Raw genomic sequence first — 18,189 nt, 5'->3', positions numbered from 1 at the left:
GTCGAGCTCCCAAGAAACCACATACACTAAGATCGATATTAAGAGAAATTTCTCGCCTTGGGTATTAAGATCGAAGTTTTTTTTTTAGTATGAGTTTTCTTCAGAAGCAGAGCTCTTCGGCGTAGCGTTGGAGATTACTTTTTATACCTAGCATCGGAGAGGATAACTTGTAACTGCTCTAATATCTCTCTCTTGACGTTTTATCCATATGAGCGATAAGAGGAGAGACGGTCCTGAATGATTTGGCTTGAATTTTTATCCATGCAATAGATAGGTTGGGCGTGATCCGGATCTTTTTCCTTTCATGATAATTTTCGTATGATGCTTATGTGTCATATAATTGATCGTTAATATATTTTTCATCAATTTTTATTTTAAAAATAATTTTTTATTTTTAATTGGCTTGAGCTTCGAAATAATCCCATCGAATAAATCTAAAATGATGTGCTCTTTAACTCTATAGCTGGCCGATATGATTACGTGGACGGTCAACGTGATTGGATGATATCATATGTTTTGTCAACGTGTGTGGACAGTGGAATGACATGCGTGCCCTTCTCATATGAACAAATGAAAATTTATGCCCAAGATTAATCTAAAAGACGGATATTTATTTTTCTGGCTCATCAAAATTCGTGTTTGGTAGATCAGGAGTCGTCCAGCTCACCAACGCGTTTGCTTGACTTTTCGTGCTGTCGGTGAGTTCGACGAAGAAGATGGTGCAGCGCACCGCTTCTTCCGCCACGGAGACTTCCTCTCTCTTCCTCGCTGTCTCTCCGTCTCTCTCCCTCTAGGATCTTAGATCTCACTGTGCCTCTGCTGATTCCGATCTCTCCCTTGAAGAAAAGCAGCGGGAGTCTCTCGGAAGGTAATGCTCTCACCCGATCTGAAGCTTCTAATTTTTGGTTGTATTGCCAAATCTCCATTATCCTTTGACTTCTTCGAAGTGTCAAATAGTCACCTTGTCTTGCGACAGAGCTTAGATCTGTTATTTTTGTGCAAGATTTTGAGTGGATCCAATTACCGTGCTTGATCTGGGATGGGGATGTTAGTTGGTATTTTGGATCAACAGATCTATTTGTTTCGTTCCGTTGGTTCACAACTTAGGATGATTAAGAAATGAATCAGATTCGTTAGGGAAGTATTGTTTGGTTCCAAATCTACATATATTTCAGCCTCTGGAGCTGAAGATTTGTACAGATCATGTCACTTTAAGTTCAGATCTGTGGTGTATGCTAATGTACCTTAGCAATTAGTCTCAAGTGATAGGTTTGTTCTGTAAAATTGGTATTCGCAGATTGTCCATGTTCAGATCTGATGCGTATGCATGGTTTCTTTGTGCTTGAGTAGCTTCCACTGGGAGATCATCTTCTTGTCTTTCTTCTACAGTTATAAAATATTTTCTACTGAAAGAATTAGACCTTGATCTATCTATTCATCTCAAGATCTTCTATTCACCCAGTTCGTAACCTCCTTTTATTTTTTGAAATTTCTAACTTTTGATTGTCCTTTTCCTAATTCCAATTGTTTGGTCTTGGGAAATTAATATACATCGACTTGCTTGGATTTGGTGGCTCCTGCTTCCAGAAGGACATTCTTAACTTGGTCTACATCTGTGAATGCAATGGTCTTCCAGAAGTGGCGAACTACTGGAAGCAGGTTATCAAGATCAATGACTACCAGAAAAGCAGGTTTGTGAACCGGGTGGTTTCCTCCATGTTCAATACTGTTTCTGGAAAGAAGATTGCTGTACTTGGGTTTGCATTCAAGAAAGACACAGGTGACACGAGGGAGACGCCAGCCATTGATGTTTGCAAGGGCCTTTTGGGGGACAAGGCCAAGATTAGCATCTACGATCCTCAAGTATCTGAAGACCAGATTCAGCGTGATCTTGCTATGAATAAGTTCGACTGGGATCACCCTATCCACTTGCAGCCAATGAGCCCAACAGCCGTGAAGGAGGTGACAGTGACCTGGTAAGCAGCATTGCCACTGTATTCATTTTCGAAACTATGGGATATCTGGAATATACTGCATATGAGAGAACATAAACAGAAATGACTTGCTTAGTTCTTAATGTTTTGGTCCTAAATCCAAAGATAATCAACTTGACCAAATGGCAAATATGGAGCACGAACAAGAATCAACTTAGAAAATAAATTCTGCAGATTAAATACAAACCAGCTTAGAGAACCAGCAAAGCGCTGACCTTACCCAGATAAGCTAATTATGTATGGCTAGAGTTGGGTCTGAAGATCGTAATTATCTGACATCAGAATAACATACAAGTTTAATAACCCAACTTTTTGGATCAATAAAGAACTTATATGATGAACTCAATAAAAATCACAGAAATGAAAAATAAATGCATTTGTCGATAAAGGAAAAGAAAAAACACAGAGAAATAAGCATGTACAGCAACAGAGCGATCCATCTGACACTCAAAATATGCAAAAGCGCGAGTAAAAATATCTGCAGTTGTTTACATATTTCAACAAATTAGTAGACTACAAACGTAATAGCACTGCATCGGTCGAAACAGCTTTCCTCCTCGAAACGAATAGCTATTACAATCAAAAGGAACTGGGGAGAAACCTAGAAACAAATATTTGCGACTCTTCGCCTAGATCGAAAAGGAGAACGGCAACATGAAATTAGTAATCACTATGGAACTCATCAAACAACACGCCCAATTTAATCGAAGAGAAAAAATACAATAAATTCAAGAAAAGGGAAAGAATAACCTGACTACAAACGGGAGATCAAACGATCAATCGGGCGATAACTCACGTCTAAACAACTGAAATCAAAGATGACGACAAAGAGCGAGTGCAAACTGAGGGGAGAATGCAGGAAGATCAGGGAGAGACGAAGCCCCAAACTCACACGAGGAATTTAGGGGTTTCGTCCGAGCACAGTAGAATGGATCGTTTCAGTTCAATCCACGTCTTGTTGGGATGCCGTGCGGCGTTTAGATTGGTGGATGATTAGTATTAACGTGGGTAAATAAGGCTTGTAGACCAACTTAACCAACCGGGTCGGGTTGAAATTGAACCGCGGCGCGCAGTGACGGAAATGTGTGCTTCCGCGGAAAACCCGACCCGTCATGCCCTCGATTCAGATCGTGATCGACATATGACCCATGAATCAATATCAGTCATATTAACCGATTCGGGTCGGATAAAACCAGTGACTTTTGTTGATGATTAATATCCCTACAAGGATTATATCTGTATAATTCTTAAAGCTCGACCAACATTTGTTGTGTCAGTTCAAAATTAAAATTTTCTACTACATTTTGCAGTTATGGATACTTTACATTGATCGATACTTTGAGGAGATTTCCAAACAATCTGCAAAGAAAGCTTTTCTCGAATTATGGATACAAATTTCTTTTAGATTTTATAATGTGTTCAAGCTAAAATTGCATATATTTGCCTCTCTCAGGTTCCTGTAGTCTAAGACACTCCGCTCAATCTTAACATGTTGTGCTTGTGCAGTTTGCTGTAGAGTTTATGGTCATAGTTTCTTTTCGTATAGGCTTGAGTTCCACGCATCAACATTATGTCCAACATTTAGAATAATCAACTATGAGCAGAAAACCTGTTATGAAGCAGTTTAATTGCCTTTAATACTTGACGAATTCAGAAGCTTTTTCCAATGAACCACAATAACGCACTGATGCACAGATACATCGAGGCCAGAAATGTGTGAGTTACAAGGTCAAAAGTAATTTTTAGAAAACCAAATATGGCATTCAGATGAACTAGCAATTCGTGTTTTCCTCTCACAGCAAGAATGAATGGAGTACAATACCCTAGCAGATAATGCAACCGAAGACACTTCGACACAAAGTATATAAGAGTGCAATCAACCATTCCCTGTCTAACTAAAATGTGAGGACAAAAGACAGAAAAATACCCAATACAAGACAATAGTTTTGAAGAATCCTCAGTTTGAAACTCAAAACCTAACCCTGATCCGTAAAGAGTCTTTTACCGTATATCGCTCTCTACTGAGCTCCCAATTAGACCACAGCGGGCATGTCCTTGAGCCACGGATCCAATGGCTTCCCAATCGAGTAAACGATGAATCCAATCTCCCTTAGCTTCTCCGGATCCACCACATTGCGCCCATCAAAGATAAAAGCTGGTTTCTGCATGTTCTGGAAGATTTTTGCATAATCCAGCTTCCTGAACTCATCCCATTCAGTCAGAATGCAGACCCCATGTGCTCCCTTGGTGGCCTCGTATGCGTCCCAGGTCACTGTCACCTCCTTCACGGCTGTTGGGCTCATTGGCTGCAAGTGGATAGGGTGATCCCAGTCGAACTTATTCATAGCAAGATCATGCTGAATCTGGTCTTCAGATACTTGAGGATCGTAGATGCTAATCTTGGCCTTGTCCCCCAAAAGGCCCTTGCAAACATCAATGGCTGGCGTCTCCCTTGTGTCACCTGTGTCTTTCTTGAATGCAAACCCAAGTACAGCAATCTTCTTTCCAGAAACAGTATTGAACATGGAGGAAACCACCCGGTTCACAAACCTGCTTTTCTGGTAGTCATTGATCTTGATAACCTGCTTCCAGTAGTTCGCCACTTCTGGAAGACCATTGCATTCATAGATGTAGACCAAGTTAAGAATGTCCTTCTGGAAGCAGGAGCCACCAAATCCAACACTATGACCATAAACTCTACAGCAAACTGCACAAGCACAACATGTTAAGATTGAGCGGAGTGTCTTAGACTACAGGAACCTGAGAGAGGCAAATATATGCAATTTTAGCTTGAACACATTATAAAATCTAAAAGAAATTTGTATCCATAATTCGAGAAAAGCTTTCTTTGCAGATTGTTTGGAAATCTCCTCAAAGTATCGATCAACGTAAAGCATATAACTGCAAAATGTAGTAGAAAATTTTAATTTTGAACTGACACAACAAGTGTTGGTCGAGCTTTAAGAATTATATAGATATAATCCTTGTAGGGATATTAATCATCAACAAAAGTCACTGGTTTTATCCGACCCGAATCGGTTAATATGACTGATATTGATTCATGGGTCATATGTCGATCACGATCCGACTCGAGGGCATGACGGGTCGGGTTTTCCGCGGAAGCACGCATTTCCGTCACTGCGCGCCGCGGTTCAATTTCAACCCGACCCGGTTGGTTAAGTTGGTCTACAAGCCTTATTTACCCACGTTAATACTAATCATCCACCAATCTAAACGCCGCACGGCATCCCAACAAGACGTGGATTGAACTGAAACGATCCATTCTTCTGTGCTCGGACGAAACCCCTAAATTCCTCGTGTGAGTTTGGGGCTTCGTCTCTCCCCGATCTTCCTGCATTCTCCCCTCAGTTTGCACTCGCTCTTTGCCGTCATCTTTGATTTCAGTTGTTTAGACGTGAGTTATCGCCCGATTGATCGTTTGATCTCCCGTTTGTAGTCAGGTTATTCTTTCCCTTTTCTTGAATTTATTGTATTTTTTTCTCTTCGATTAAATTGGGTGTGTTGTTTGATGAGTTCCATAGTGATTACTAATTTCATGTTGTCGTTCTCCTTTTCGATCTAGGCGAAGAGTCGCAAATGTTTGTTTCTAGGTTTCTTCCCAGTTCCTTTTGATTGTAATAGCTATTCGTTTCGAGGAGGAAAGCTGTTTCGACCGATGCAGTGCTATTACGTTTGTAGTATGCTAATTTGTTGAAATATGTAAACAACTGCAGATATTTTTACTCGCGCTTTTGCATATTTTGTGTGTCAGATGGATCGCTCTGTTGTTGTACATGCTTATTTCTCTGTGTTTTTTCTTTTCCTTTATCGACAAATGCATTTATTTTTTATTTCTGTGATTTTTATTGAGTTCATCATATAAGTTCTTTATTGATCCAAAAAGTTGGGCTATTAAACTTGTATGTTATTCTGATGTCAGATAATTACGATCTTCAGACCCAACTCTAGCCATACATAATTAGCTTATCTGGGTAAGGTCAGCGCTTTGCTGGTTCTCTAAGCTGGTTTGTATTTAATCTGCAGAATTTATTTTCTAAGTTGATTCTTGTTCGTGCTCCATATTTGCCATTTGGTCAAGTTGATTATCTTTGGATTTAGGACCAAAACATTAAGAACTAAGCAAGTCATTTCTGTTTATGTTCTCTCATATGCAGTATATTCCAGATATCCCATAGTTTCGAAAATGAATATAGTGGCAATGCTGCTTAACTTCAGTGATGAGGAAGATGTTTAACAATGTAACTCACCCCTTTGACAACATTTCCATTAAGATTTACAAATTGGCCAGTCAACATAATCAAAATATTATATTCGTAGAAATGAAATGACAAAACGGATCCTTTGCTCTGATGTTTCAAACCACTCTATTCTTTTGTTTCTTAATAATGTTTTTGAAGAATTGAATCTATTGATTGATTCATAGTCTCTGTTCTTCCTTTCCTCCATAATATTAACTCTTATGAAGAAACAAGAAAAGAGTAATCAATGGATTTTCTGAATAATACAATATTATATAGATTTCTACGCATGAGACATCCTGCAAATCATTTCTATACTAAACTACTAATAGAACTTACTCTATAGAACTTACTCTATAAAACTCTATAATATAATTTGTTTGAATAATTTCTCTAAGTTAAAAGTTTAAGTTAATTGAAGAAGTTCTATTTGCTCAATCAATTATTCCCCTAATCCTTTCTCTCTTTTTGTTTGTCCACAACTTCTTATGAATCTAACCAAAAGAGTTCTGGTGGACCCGGAAAAGAAGGAATGGTAATCTTTGACGAACAGGAGAAAAAATAATTATTATTTCAATATAAGACGACACAAGAAAAAGGATTTTCCGCCCTTTTCTTGTGTCGAATAGAAGACTCGTAAGACTAGTAATCCCTCCTAAAAGGATTTCTTTCTTTCATTTTTCCCATCCTTGCTCTGTATTCTCTTTCTTTGTATATCTATTGTCTATTACTAAGAATAGGATACAAGTAATGAATTCCAGACATCCCGCAAAACGAAAAAAAAAGTATAAATAAAGCAACCAAAAAGGTTTACAGATTTTTTGATCATACATAATTGTATGGATCAAAAAAAATTCGGCGCTTTTTACCAACTTGATGTTAAGGAATCTCTGCACCTAGAAATTCATTTCGTACAATTGAACCTTTTCAAACTGTTTCTTTTTAAGAACCAAAAAAACTTGTGCCAAAATAACAGATGCCAAGAAGAACAAAAGACCTTGGACCCGTAATGGGTCTTGAAGCACTATTTCTGCATCTCCCTGACCAAAGCCTCCCACATTGGGATTGCTTGTTAATGGTTGATCAAGCTTGATGGATTCACCCTCTGAAACAAGAAGTTCTGGTCCTGGAGGTATAATATCAACCACTTGATGTCCATCCGATGCATCAACTATGGTTATTTCATATCCCCCTTTTTCTTTACGTACTATTCTGCTTACTATACCTGCTGATGTAGCATTATAGACTGTATTGTTACTTTTGCTACCATCAGGATAAATCTGACCCCTTCCTCTGTTCCCACCTACGTATATGGGATATTTTAAGAAGTGAACGTCTTTCTTCGTAGCAGGGTCGGGGGAAAGAATGGGAAAGACGATTTCACTATATTTCTGACCGGGAACAGGACCTATCACAATAATATTTCTTTTATTGGGACGATAACTCTGAAAAGACAGATTTCCTATCTTTTCTTTCAACTCAGGAGAAATACGATCAAGGGGGGCTAATTCGAATCCGTCGGGTAAAATGAGAACAACCCCCACATTCAAAGTCCCCTTTTTACCATTAGCAAGAACTTGTTTCAGTTGCTTATCATAAGGGATTCGAACAACTGCTTCAAATACAGTATCAGGAAGCACAGCTTGCGGAACTTCAATATCCACGGGTTTATTAGCTAAATGGCAATTGGCACATACAATTCGTCCCGTTGCTTCTCGCGGGTTTTCATAACCCTGCTGCGCAAAAATGGGATATGCATTTGAAATAGATGCCCGAATTATTACATATATCATGATCGATACAGAAATGGATCGAGTCATCTCTTCCTTTACCCAAGAAAAAGTATTTTTATTTTGCATGTCCAATCATTGATCCCCGAATTTCTATAATAAATTAGATAAGTAGCTAGTATAGTTCCCTATACACGAGTCTGTCATTGTACTGGAATAATTGTACTGGAATATAGGACGAATACCTTGAACAGATAAAAGTATAAAGAATTAAGTCAAATTGAAAATACTTTCTTTATACACGAAGAAAGATTCTGATTTGATTGATATAATAAGATCAAATGAGTTCTTTATTCATTCATTGAATGATAAATTACTACAAGCGAAGGAGATACACGATTTAAGAAAAGGAAGATCCAATATTTCACAATTGTATCTAGAATAACTGGAAAAGTGGAAACAAGACCAGATATAATTTGATCGTTATGATCCAATCCAAAATCGTTGTAGACCGAACCAATCATTAGTTCCCAACCATGGGTCGAGTGAAATCCGATCCATAAATCAGTAACTAAAAGAATAGAAAAAGCTTTTATTGTGTCACTTAAGTTATAGAGGAATTCCTGAACCCAAGAATTAAGAATGACGAGTTCTTCATTACTCAGAATAAAATAACCACTTAGAATAGCGAAACAGATTATATTTGTCGAGAAATGCAAAATGATATGGAGATCATATTCATTGTGTGCTTTGACTAATTGTATTGTTTCCTTGTGTATTTCTATATGAAGTTTTTGTATATGCGTTTCCAGGTACTCCTTTATCATTTCGTCCAATAGGAATAGTTCTTCTAATTCTATGAATCTTTCCAGAACGTTTTTCTCTTGAATATGATTCAAAAAATTTTCGGATTGCCTGGTATTCCACCAATTAGTAACCCAAGGTTCCAGACATTTATTAAATGAGAAAGAGACCCACCAGGGCAAAAATACTATAGATGCGAGATATGGGAGGGAGGCCGATGCTTTCTTTTTTTTCATTTTTTTTTTTTCTGTGAATTGAATTGTTAATGAACCTGCTTCATTCGTTGACTCTATCTGATTTGATATTTCTTTGAAGCATGAGTTGTATAACAAGGTATTGACCTATGGGTCTATTCCTTTCCTATTATTGTGTAATAATTTTTTTTTTTTTTGATTTAGAAGGAATATAGACATAGAATAAGAGTCCTTTTCGGATGAAAATGAGAAAAAAAGAAATAAATATTATTCCAGATATCTCAATTGGGCAAATTTGAACCAATTTTATTTTCATTTGTTCCTTTCGATGAATACTCGAAAACCCACTTGAAGTAACGAATCGAGTTTCGAGACGAAAAAACTCCCCCTGGATCAATTAATTCTTTCGAAATGTTTCACCGTCTAACCAGAAAAGGGTATCAATTCCAAATCTTGGGCCTAAAAAGATGAATTCTGTATTACGAAATACATGTTCGGATAGGTTTGATGAATTTATATCTATACTTATTAGATTAGATTCGTTAGTTAGATTAGACCTTTTCTAGTATAAAAGAATGAAGAAACTTCAGTTGTATTAAAAGAGGAATTAGCAAGTTCCTTCCCCCATCTTGAGAAAATATTTATTCTTCATTTTATTCTTCACTTCAGTTCGTTTCAAAATACTTCAATTGGTACGCGCAAGAAATAGGCCAATTTGGTAGCTTTTTGTTCAATTTCTCGTGGAGTAAAATTCTCATCAGTACGAGTCAAGGGAATGGCTCCTTGGCCTCTGATTTCCATATAAAGGACACGACGAGGATAAAGACCCTCTTTAACCTCTATTCTGATTGATTGGATATCTCTCATAAAGAAGCGAAGGAAGATGCGACGATTTATTCCAGGAAATCCCCAGCGAAAAGTACACACTATTCCTTCTTTTCTATCGAATCGGTCATAACCGCTACCTACATTCCACGAAATTGTACACCACAAATACGAGCTAATGAATAGACCCGCGATCCCGTAGAAAGACATCACGATCCCTTGTGGAAAAAAAATGATTTGCTGAGATGGAAATACGGGTATCAAATTCCTACCAAGATAACTGGAAGTTCCAACCACTAAGAATCCTAGTGAACCTAAAAAAAGGATACAGGCCCAGCAAAAATTACTCGTTTTTCGAGATCCCGTTATATGTTCTATCCATATATGTTCTGATCGCCAATTCATACTATACTAGATCCAGTGCATTCGATTGGAATTGAGCGAATAACCCAAATAAATTTGACTTTACCTTTCTTGATCCCGAAGTAACTTTCATCAACTAGCATTATTCTGATGTGAAACATTAGGAGAGTAATTGGTTAGATACATTGACTTTCTATTTAAAATATTCACTAATTCATTTTGAACCAGCTATATTCACATATACATGCATTTATGCAGATATCATATATCCGCATAACGGTTCTTTCATTTGTGTGTTTGGAAAGAGCCACATATCATACCATATTACACGAGATAAATATCTGTATTATCATCCAGTGTTGAAATAAATTGATAAGATTCGGTCCCATTGGGCCTAGACAATCTTATTTTTTTGGACATGAAGAAATAAGGAAACCATTGCAATTGCCGGAAATACTAGGCCCACTAAAGGCACAAAAATAGAGGGTAAGTTGGGATCTGTCATAGAATAGGTGCCTCAATTTAATATTTCTATCTGTTTTAATATTTCTATCTATTAGAAAGATATCTTCTTATGATATATCTATTATAAGTAATATCAAGCCATTATTATATTATATCAAGCCATTATTATATTATAAATATATTATAAAAAATTATAATAAATATTATTTATTTATAATATTTATTTAGCTTATTGTGATGTTAGCAGCACAATATGATTGCAATATTATTTACTTGAGCACATCCTTATTTTAGTCCAAGATTTTGTTGTTTCAGCGATCGGGATTGGATGAAATAGGAGTATCAGCAGCCTGTAGCCAGGACAGGATGCACATTGAGAAATTGGAAGGGGAGTTGAGGAACTGCCACCAAGAGATAGGTAGCTAAGAAGCATCTACCAAGCTCTTCTTTACTAGTTATCATCATATTCCATCAGGATAAAAATTTATCTGTTGCTTGTATGTTGATAGATAGGTTAAATGCTATTAATTTTAAACTACCAACGGTTGATCAATGATACTTTTTTAGCAAATTTTGTGTTCAGAGGTCAATATTCCTGGGTTTTGTGTTCTTGTGGATTCTCAATTTAGTGTAGCATTAACTAAAAACCATACAGAATATTTGCAGGATCAATTGAATTTGCGGAATGTAGAGGCAAATTTTATGGCTGAACATGTAGAGAGCCTTGAACTGAAGCTTGCAGGAGCTGAAAGATTAAATGATAAGCTAAGGCTGATCAGTGAGGAATTAGTGCAAGCTGATTCTCGGTGCATGATTTTGATTGAGGAATTGAAATATAAAGAGGATGAGTTGAAAAAGTCTGACTTGCAAATAGAGAACCTTGAGACATCACTTCTAGATTCACAATGTGAAATTGAGAGTTTAAAACTTGACATTACTTCTCTAGAGCAGAGATGCATTGAAGCAGAGAGACTTGGGCAACAACTTGCTGAAGAAAAAACCAGGGTGGACAAGCGGTTGCACATACTTGAAACTCAGCTTCAGGAGATGCAACAGATGATTAGATGTTTGGAAAATGAGAAAAAAACTCTGTTTGAGAGAAATGCTAAACAATCTTCCCTTATTGTTGAACTTGACAAGAGACTGAGGCATGATAGCAAAGTGGGTATCCATTTAGACAATCAACTGGATTGGAGTTTCCTGCTTAAATTAAGGGAAGAGCTTCCTTCGTCAAGAGACATGTGGTATGATTGTTTTTCTTTTGAAGGAATATTTATTTGTTATTGTCTGTCTTTTGTATATTATTCATTTGACAGCAATTGTCATCTTAAAATCTTATCATTTAGCAATAATTTATTATCTTCTATGTTTGCATTTTGAAACCTGATTACATGAATTATGTTCATGTTGATATTGGATGCAAGTTCATATTTATGATAGTTGTTCTCTTTCTCTATTACATCACTAGAAATTTGCTTAAAAATGGCAACCTAGAGTAACAATCTAATCCTTTGAAGAGTGCATTTATATCAGGTCATGTGAGTTCCTAATGCCTAATAAAAGTCAATCCATGTTTGGCATGAAACACAGTTTTTGAAATATATCGACATATAGCAACAAGTGAAAATTGTTTCTATCATATGGTCAATAAAGTTTTAGCCGGTTGATGTTGAAATGAGAGATATATGCAAGCTTGTATTGGTTTCATAGAAATTTGTTTGATGTCTATTGCTCTCTGTTTCTTCTTGAAGGTTCTTTTTATTCTTTTATAGGATTTAAGATTATCAAATTTCTTATACATTAAATCGCTGCATGTTTACATTGTATGGCAAAATAAACATCTCTAGACCATTATAAACCAAATTGAGTTTATCGAGTGGGTTGCTCTATATATGATAACGTTTTGAAGGAGTCTATTTAGGTAAATTATCATACGATAATCAGGCCATGCCAGTAAAAGAATTTATAAGAATATACTGTTTGCATTTCCTTCCTTTCCTTTTAGTTTGCACTTGTAATACTTTTTGTCAACATCATTGTTAGACAGAAAAAAGAGGTTAGTGCTCGGTGACTGAGTCGACGCTTGTTGTGTTATGGGGCATGTGGCATGTGTTATCACTGATGAATTGTATTGTGCTCGAAAGGTATTGATACAGTCTACGCTGACCATTCTGTAGGTGTTGAATCTGTTGATATATAGCTACTCTACTTTTTGGCTTGTACTGACTGTTCCAAGGGCATCCCAACTGGCACAACATGAAATGATACCATATTGGAATGGTATCAACACATCGTCATACCATTAAGTAGGTGATCCTTGATTGAGATGTCATTCCATACTTGTATGATTTTGTGAAGTATAATTCAACAGCTAAGAATTTACTTAACATGCATGCATATGTATGCAATGATCCGTTAATGCAATTGGTGTTGGGAATATTTGTAATCTTGTAGTATGCCACGTAGTTGTGTTTACATCACTATGACTGACAATCTTGGAAACTTTATTATTTATGTTGGTGCTAGTGTCTTGTTCGGCTTCTCATTGTTTTTTGGTTGACATTTACTGACATCACATTTTTCTCGGTCTGATACATCTAATGAGATTGAATTAATTTTCAATCATTAAATTCTTGTTGTAACAAAAATGCTTTTCTTTTAAAGCACTTCTGCAGAGAATTTGGGTCCATCCTCTGCGAAACTAGCTGCTGTAACATCTCAAGATGAACATGTGAAGACTGAAATAGAGAAGATGGCAAAACAAATTCATGAATCTGATCTTCTAGTCAATCAGCTTAAGGTCTAATGATAAATAGATGGCACTCTTTGTCATCTTTGCAAATGAAGAAAGTCCATTTTGCTGATGTATTTTACTTTAATATTCTAGGAAGAACTAAGGGAAGTAAAACTTAAGGCCAAGGAAGAAGCAGAAGATCTTACTCAAGAAATGGCTGAATTGAGATACCAGTTCACAGACATGCTCGAATTAGAATCCAGACGTCGAGCTCTTGTTGAAGAAGCATCTATTAGGAGAGTTCAAGATTTGGAGGCACAGGTATAAACTATTTATTCAGACTGGCAATCCCTGAACAATTTTATATCTCTGGCTGATTAATGTGAGAATCTGGTTTCCGACTGGCTAGTTTTAGTATCTACCTATGTAGAATTTCGGCTGAGCTTCTAAACACATTTAAGAAATTATGCTGAATTTAAAGATTGTAAGATGTATAACTTTTTTTTGTTTATGAGTATTACAGGTGCAGAAAGAACAACAGAAATCTATTACAGCCCTTAGGCACTTCCAGGAAGTAAATAAACTAGCTGAAAAGCAGTCCATGGAAATTAGGAGATTAAAGACTGCACTGGAGGTATATTTCTAGTATCCCTCTGATATATATTATTTTCAGATAACAATATTACCTATTTCTCGATTTAATCTGGTGTCCTCTGATACACTTCCTTATTTTTTTCTTCTATATCTCCTTTATTATATAAATAATGATAACATTGATTTGCAAGATGAAAATTTTCTCCTGCATGATTGTTACAGGTGAGAACATAATTATTTAAAAATTGAAAGGATATTATGTCTAGTTATAAACCTGAAGACTATGTAAATAGGGCAGCCTACTTTATGAGGAGGCTCCCACCATGTGGGAATTGGGGAGGTTTAATGTGTGTAGGCTTATGCCTCATAGCAAAGTGGTTGTTTTCATGGTTGGACTTCTAGTCACCAATACTCGCCAAATTATCCTAAAGATCTGAAGAATACTTGGCTAAAGTATCAATATATTTTATTTGTCCAAAGTAGGGATTTATTTTATGTTTTCTACTTGTTGATGTCCCATTTCTGTCATGCTACCTTTTTCCTTATGCAACTTCAGTTTTTTTTTTCTAATTAATTTTCATGCAAATGTATCTCCAACATAGTCTGCTTGCATTTGTAGCCTATGCTTGTCATTCAAATTGTTTACTGCTGGTCGATCAAATTGTATACTATGGGTTTAATTATTTTAGAATGTTGGGTAATTATAAAATAGCATATCTAGGAAGTTATTACCATTGAGTTGAGGTTTTAGGTCACTAGGAAACATAGAATAAAAATGTTTATATCGTTCAATAATTAATGAGTTATTTTGATTGAAGTTAAAATGATAAAATTCATCTAATGTGGTTTGGACATGCCGAAAGGAGTCTCTCTATGAATCAGTTTGGTCTCAGGCCTGAAAGATCAACCACAATACTTAATTATTTATTGAAATTTTAAATGAAAAATATAGAGAAGAAGAAAGATTCACATATACTACTAATGGATTTAGAAAAACTTATGATAGAGTTTCTAGATATTTATGATCATGGGTTTTATAAAAGAAAAGTGGTAATGGTAATTAAATTGACATGATCTCATGATATGTATGATAGAGTATTTAGGCTTATAGGGGTTAATGATTACGACATCAAGGGTCCACCATAAGTCCATATATTTTAACATAGGTAATGGATAAAATTACTGATTGTATACCAGGTTATACCCTTATCTTGTATGTTATTCGCTGACGATATTATTTTTACTGATAAAAAGTGTAGCTGGTATAATTTTTGAACTTGAGTTATAAAGATAAATATTAGAAACTAATGCTTTCAGATTAAGTGGGACTAAACTGAATACATAGAATGTAATTTTAGAAAAATAATAAAAGAAAATAAGCCGCATTTAAGATGGATGAAAAAGTTCCTACTAGTAAAAATTTTAACTGTCTTGTATGTGTCATTCAAAAAGAAGAAAATATTGATAAATATATTATTCATAGAGTAAAAGTTGGGTAGTGCAATCATATTTTTTCTACTAAGGGAAAAAAAAGTGGGATTTCCATGTTGAAGAATAACAAATGTTTTGATTTGATAACAATTAGGTACTTGTCCCAATAAATGATAAAACAAGAGAATATCTAAGGTAGTGATGTGAGGTGTGGTAGATGGGGACCCAAGAGATTTTGTTAGAAACAGTAAGAAGATTAGGATCAGTTGCATAAGTTAAAGGATAACACAAGACTCTTAGAAATAAATAAAAAGAGATTTGAATGCTCTTGATTTGACTAGAGATATTGCGTTATGGAACTCATTGATGGCTAAAGATCTATGTAATGGACCCTAAATAGTTGGGATATCATGGCTTGTTACTCTTGTTATCATGGACATGCTGATAGGAGATTGTAGATGCACATAGTGGGTGAGGTGAGTCAAATTAATTTGGAAGATGAAGAACTTTGTTGGTAACATGAATGAAGGACTTGAAGGCTCTTAGTTTGACTAGTGATGTTCCATCAACAGAGCTCAATGACTATTATCAAATCTGCTCATTGTCTTGATTTCCTAGTGATTGAACTATCACCTCCATCATTCATGCTCCACGTTATGCACCAAGGGAGGTACAAGAACATAGAAGGGACATGGAAGGAAGCATGAATTGATTTTGTTTAATTCACTCTTCACTCTAAGAAGTTGATGCAATTTTGTATTTGATGATTTGTTGTAAGGCATTGTGTGAAAAATGTTCAATTAAGCAATACCTGTTCAGTCAAAAGGTTTCAATCTGAATTCCAGATCTATCAAATAGTGGAAGTATTTCATCACTCCAATATGGTTTGCTTAGGATTTTTGTCATTTCAGTTGTTTCTTCCCACTATAGACCTCAGTAATGTTTGCAATTTTGCATCACAAAAAAACTTTACTTATATGAATAGTAGTTATTGTCTAATTAATATGTAAATCCAATACTGTATAGGAGTGATTCTTTTGATAAATCATCAATTTGACTCGGGTCTTTGTTTATAAATTAGTGATTTCATTATTTTAGTCAGTGCTGTAAGTGCTACAAACACTGAGTCTTCCTGTGCTTGTTGTGGCCTGAATTAATTGATTGACACATGAACCGACATGAGTTGAATGAATCACATTCATTCCACTTCTTGTGAGCAAAACCTGTGCTGCTGCACAAGGTGTTTCTGGAATCCACTGCTAGGAAAACACCACATAAGCCCCAAAAGCAACCCCACAGTTCTTCACAAAGTACAATTGGCATTGAATGCTAGGAAAATACCACAAGCAACCCTACATGAAGTGGGCTAAATCAATTGATTTACTCATGAACCAGCTTGACGCGCCTGAACCACCTTAATTTTACGCGGAGTGAAAACTGTGCTGCTACACAAGGTATTACTGGCATAGAATGCTAGGTGAACACCACTTAAGCCTCAAAAGCAACCCCACCAGAAAAGGAGGCACTGGTCACTAGGATACAAGCTAATGATGTTCTTACTCTGCATATTTTACGTTCAACAATCTTTTGAACAATTAATTTGCTCCAGGATCTCTAGTTGCTTTATTTACTGATTGCCTGCTAATTTGATCCGCTAAAATCAGAGGCTCGACCAGGCCCTCGGTTTGGAACCAAGTTTTGAGTCCTGCTCTTCTGGTTGTTGCAATATCAAACAGAATATTTTGGACACCGAAGCACCCAAGGAGACTGAAGCTTTAGGTGTCGTCTATGCCAACAATGAGGTCGATCACACTTTAGAGTGGCATCCTAGTGAAGCTACTAATGATGTTGAGAAGGATAAGGATGTTATCAAGGAAGATTTATGAAGGCCGAAAAAACCCACCACTTGGTCTAATTATTGTTATTAGTGCAGTTTGTATCTGAATCTGTGATGATAATGATCGCTGATTATTGTCCTCATGGGCACAAGGTTTGAATATAATGCTTGCAAAGGACAACAGATGGTTACTGAGTGCAAAATCCTACAGATGGCTTCCTATCAGCAAATTGGTTTTGGTCGGGAAGAGGTTAACAATTGTTTTTTCTATTGTTACCTTTTGTCGTGATGCATTATTCTTGAAAAGTGGTTGATACAACTCAAATAGGAAATCTGTTTTGGTAGAAAATTGTGTTCGTGTTTTGTATATCCTGCAAATGTTGTACATCTACTTACATGAAATGGTATTTTTAGTTGAGAATTGGATTGGGATAGAATGATTCATGAAATGGTACATCTACAAATGGCCTGACCTTATGTTAGGTGTGATCCTATGGTCGGGCTGTCGTTTCTTAAAATATAACCTGTCCAGGCTTTCAATGAACCGAGTTTATGAACTGGTATTATTCTTGATTACGTGCGGGTATGACTGCTTAAACATTTTACCGCTATTTTATGAAATAACTAATTCATTAATATATCCGAATGACGCTCTCACGTTGTTATGACTTTCTAATCTTATTCAAAGAATTAATTTTTTTTACTTGAGTCTCTTATGTCTAAATGCTTGGGTCTAATATTATTTGTCATGATTTATAAGCAGCCTATTAACTTTATTGAACTTCGAGAATCATCCCAAGGTATTTAAGCTCAAACTAATAATGCTTACGTTCTTTAATGATGTAAACAACAAAATTAATTTTTTAATAAAATAATTATTAGGGAAAAAAATCGTTGACATTTTTGTTAGTATGACATGGTCTTGATCCGTATGTGCGGAGTCGTCCGAAGTGGAGATT

General features: G+C 36.0%; 2 protein-coding genes across 11 annotated transcripts; one reads left to right on the top strand and one right to left on the bottom strand.

Annotated features, from left to right (window-relative positions):
* Window positions 1–679: 679 nt before the first annotated feature.
* LOC103992918 (uncharacterized) lies at window positions 680–17,651 on the top strand. Of its 10 annotated transcripts, none has more exons than XM_009412834.3 (9): window positions 680–868; window positions 5,935–6,019; window positions 6,170–6,253; window positions 10,950–11,052; window positions 11,290–11,878; window positions 13,299–13,434; window positions 13,522–13,689; window positions 13,892–14,002; window positions 17,058–17,651. In XM_009412834.3, exons 3-9 carry the CDS (start codon window positions 6,233–6,235, stop codon window positions 17,277–17,279), a joined length of 1,350 nt encoding a protein of 449 aa, XP_009411109.2. In that variant the 5' UTR covers window positions 680–868; window positions 5,935–6,019; window positions 6,170–6,232; the 3' UTR covers window positions 17,280–17,651. The 10 variants fall into 10 exon arrangements, with proteins under 10 accessions (XP_009411109.2, XP_009411114.2, XP_009411118.2 ...); XM_065118826.1 differs by lacking the exon at window positions 680–868 and adding an exon at window positions 5,093–5,455 and having other exon boundaries at window positions 17,130–17,651; XM_009412832.3 differs by lacking the exon at window positions 680–868 and adding an exon at window positions 5,094–5,455 and having other exon boundaries at window positions 5,935–5,991.
* Window positions 3,607–4,839, bottom strand: LOC103993041 (UDP-glucose 6-dehydrogenase 4). Its single transcript, XM_018829044.2, has one exon. The coding sequence runs from the start codon at window positions 4,517–4,519 to the stop codon at window positions 4,028–4,030; it is 492 nt and encodes a 163-aa protein (XP_018684589.1). The 5' UTR covers window positions 4,520–4,839; the 3' UTR covers window positions 3,607–4,027.
* Window positions 17,652–18,189: the final 538 nt, after the last annotated feature.

This window comes from Musa acuminata, chromosome BXJ2-7, assembly GCF_036884655.1.
Source record: "Musa acuminata AAA Group cultivar baxijiao chromosome BXJ2-7, Cavendish_Baxijiao_AAA, whole genome shotgun sequence".
NCBI classification, from domain to species: Eukaryota; Viridiplantae; Streptophyta; class Magnoliopsida; order Zingiberales; family Musaceae; genus Musa; species Musa acuminata.
Note: the sequence above shows the minus strand (reverse complement) of the source record. Positions and strands in the feature narration are given on the sequence as shown.

Excerpts from the sequence above, each read along its gene's own strand:
- LOC103993041 (XM_018829044.2), bottom strand. The coding sequence starts at position 4,519 with ATGTTCAATACTGTTTCTGGAAAGAAGATTGCTGTACTTGGGTTTGCA.
- LOC103992918 (XM_009412839.3), top strand. The coding sequence starts at position 6,233 with ATGAGGAAGATGTTTAACAAT. Across the intron at positions 6,254-10,949 it reads TGAGGAAGATGTTTAACAAT|CGATCGGGATTGGATGAAAT; the intron begins GTAACTCACCCC and ends TTGTTGTTTCAG. Across the intron at positions 13,435-13,521 it reads TTCTAGTCAATCAGCTTAAG|GAAGAACTAAGGGAAGTAAA; the intron begins GTCTAATGATAA and ends TTAATATTCTAG.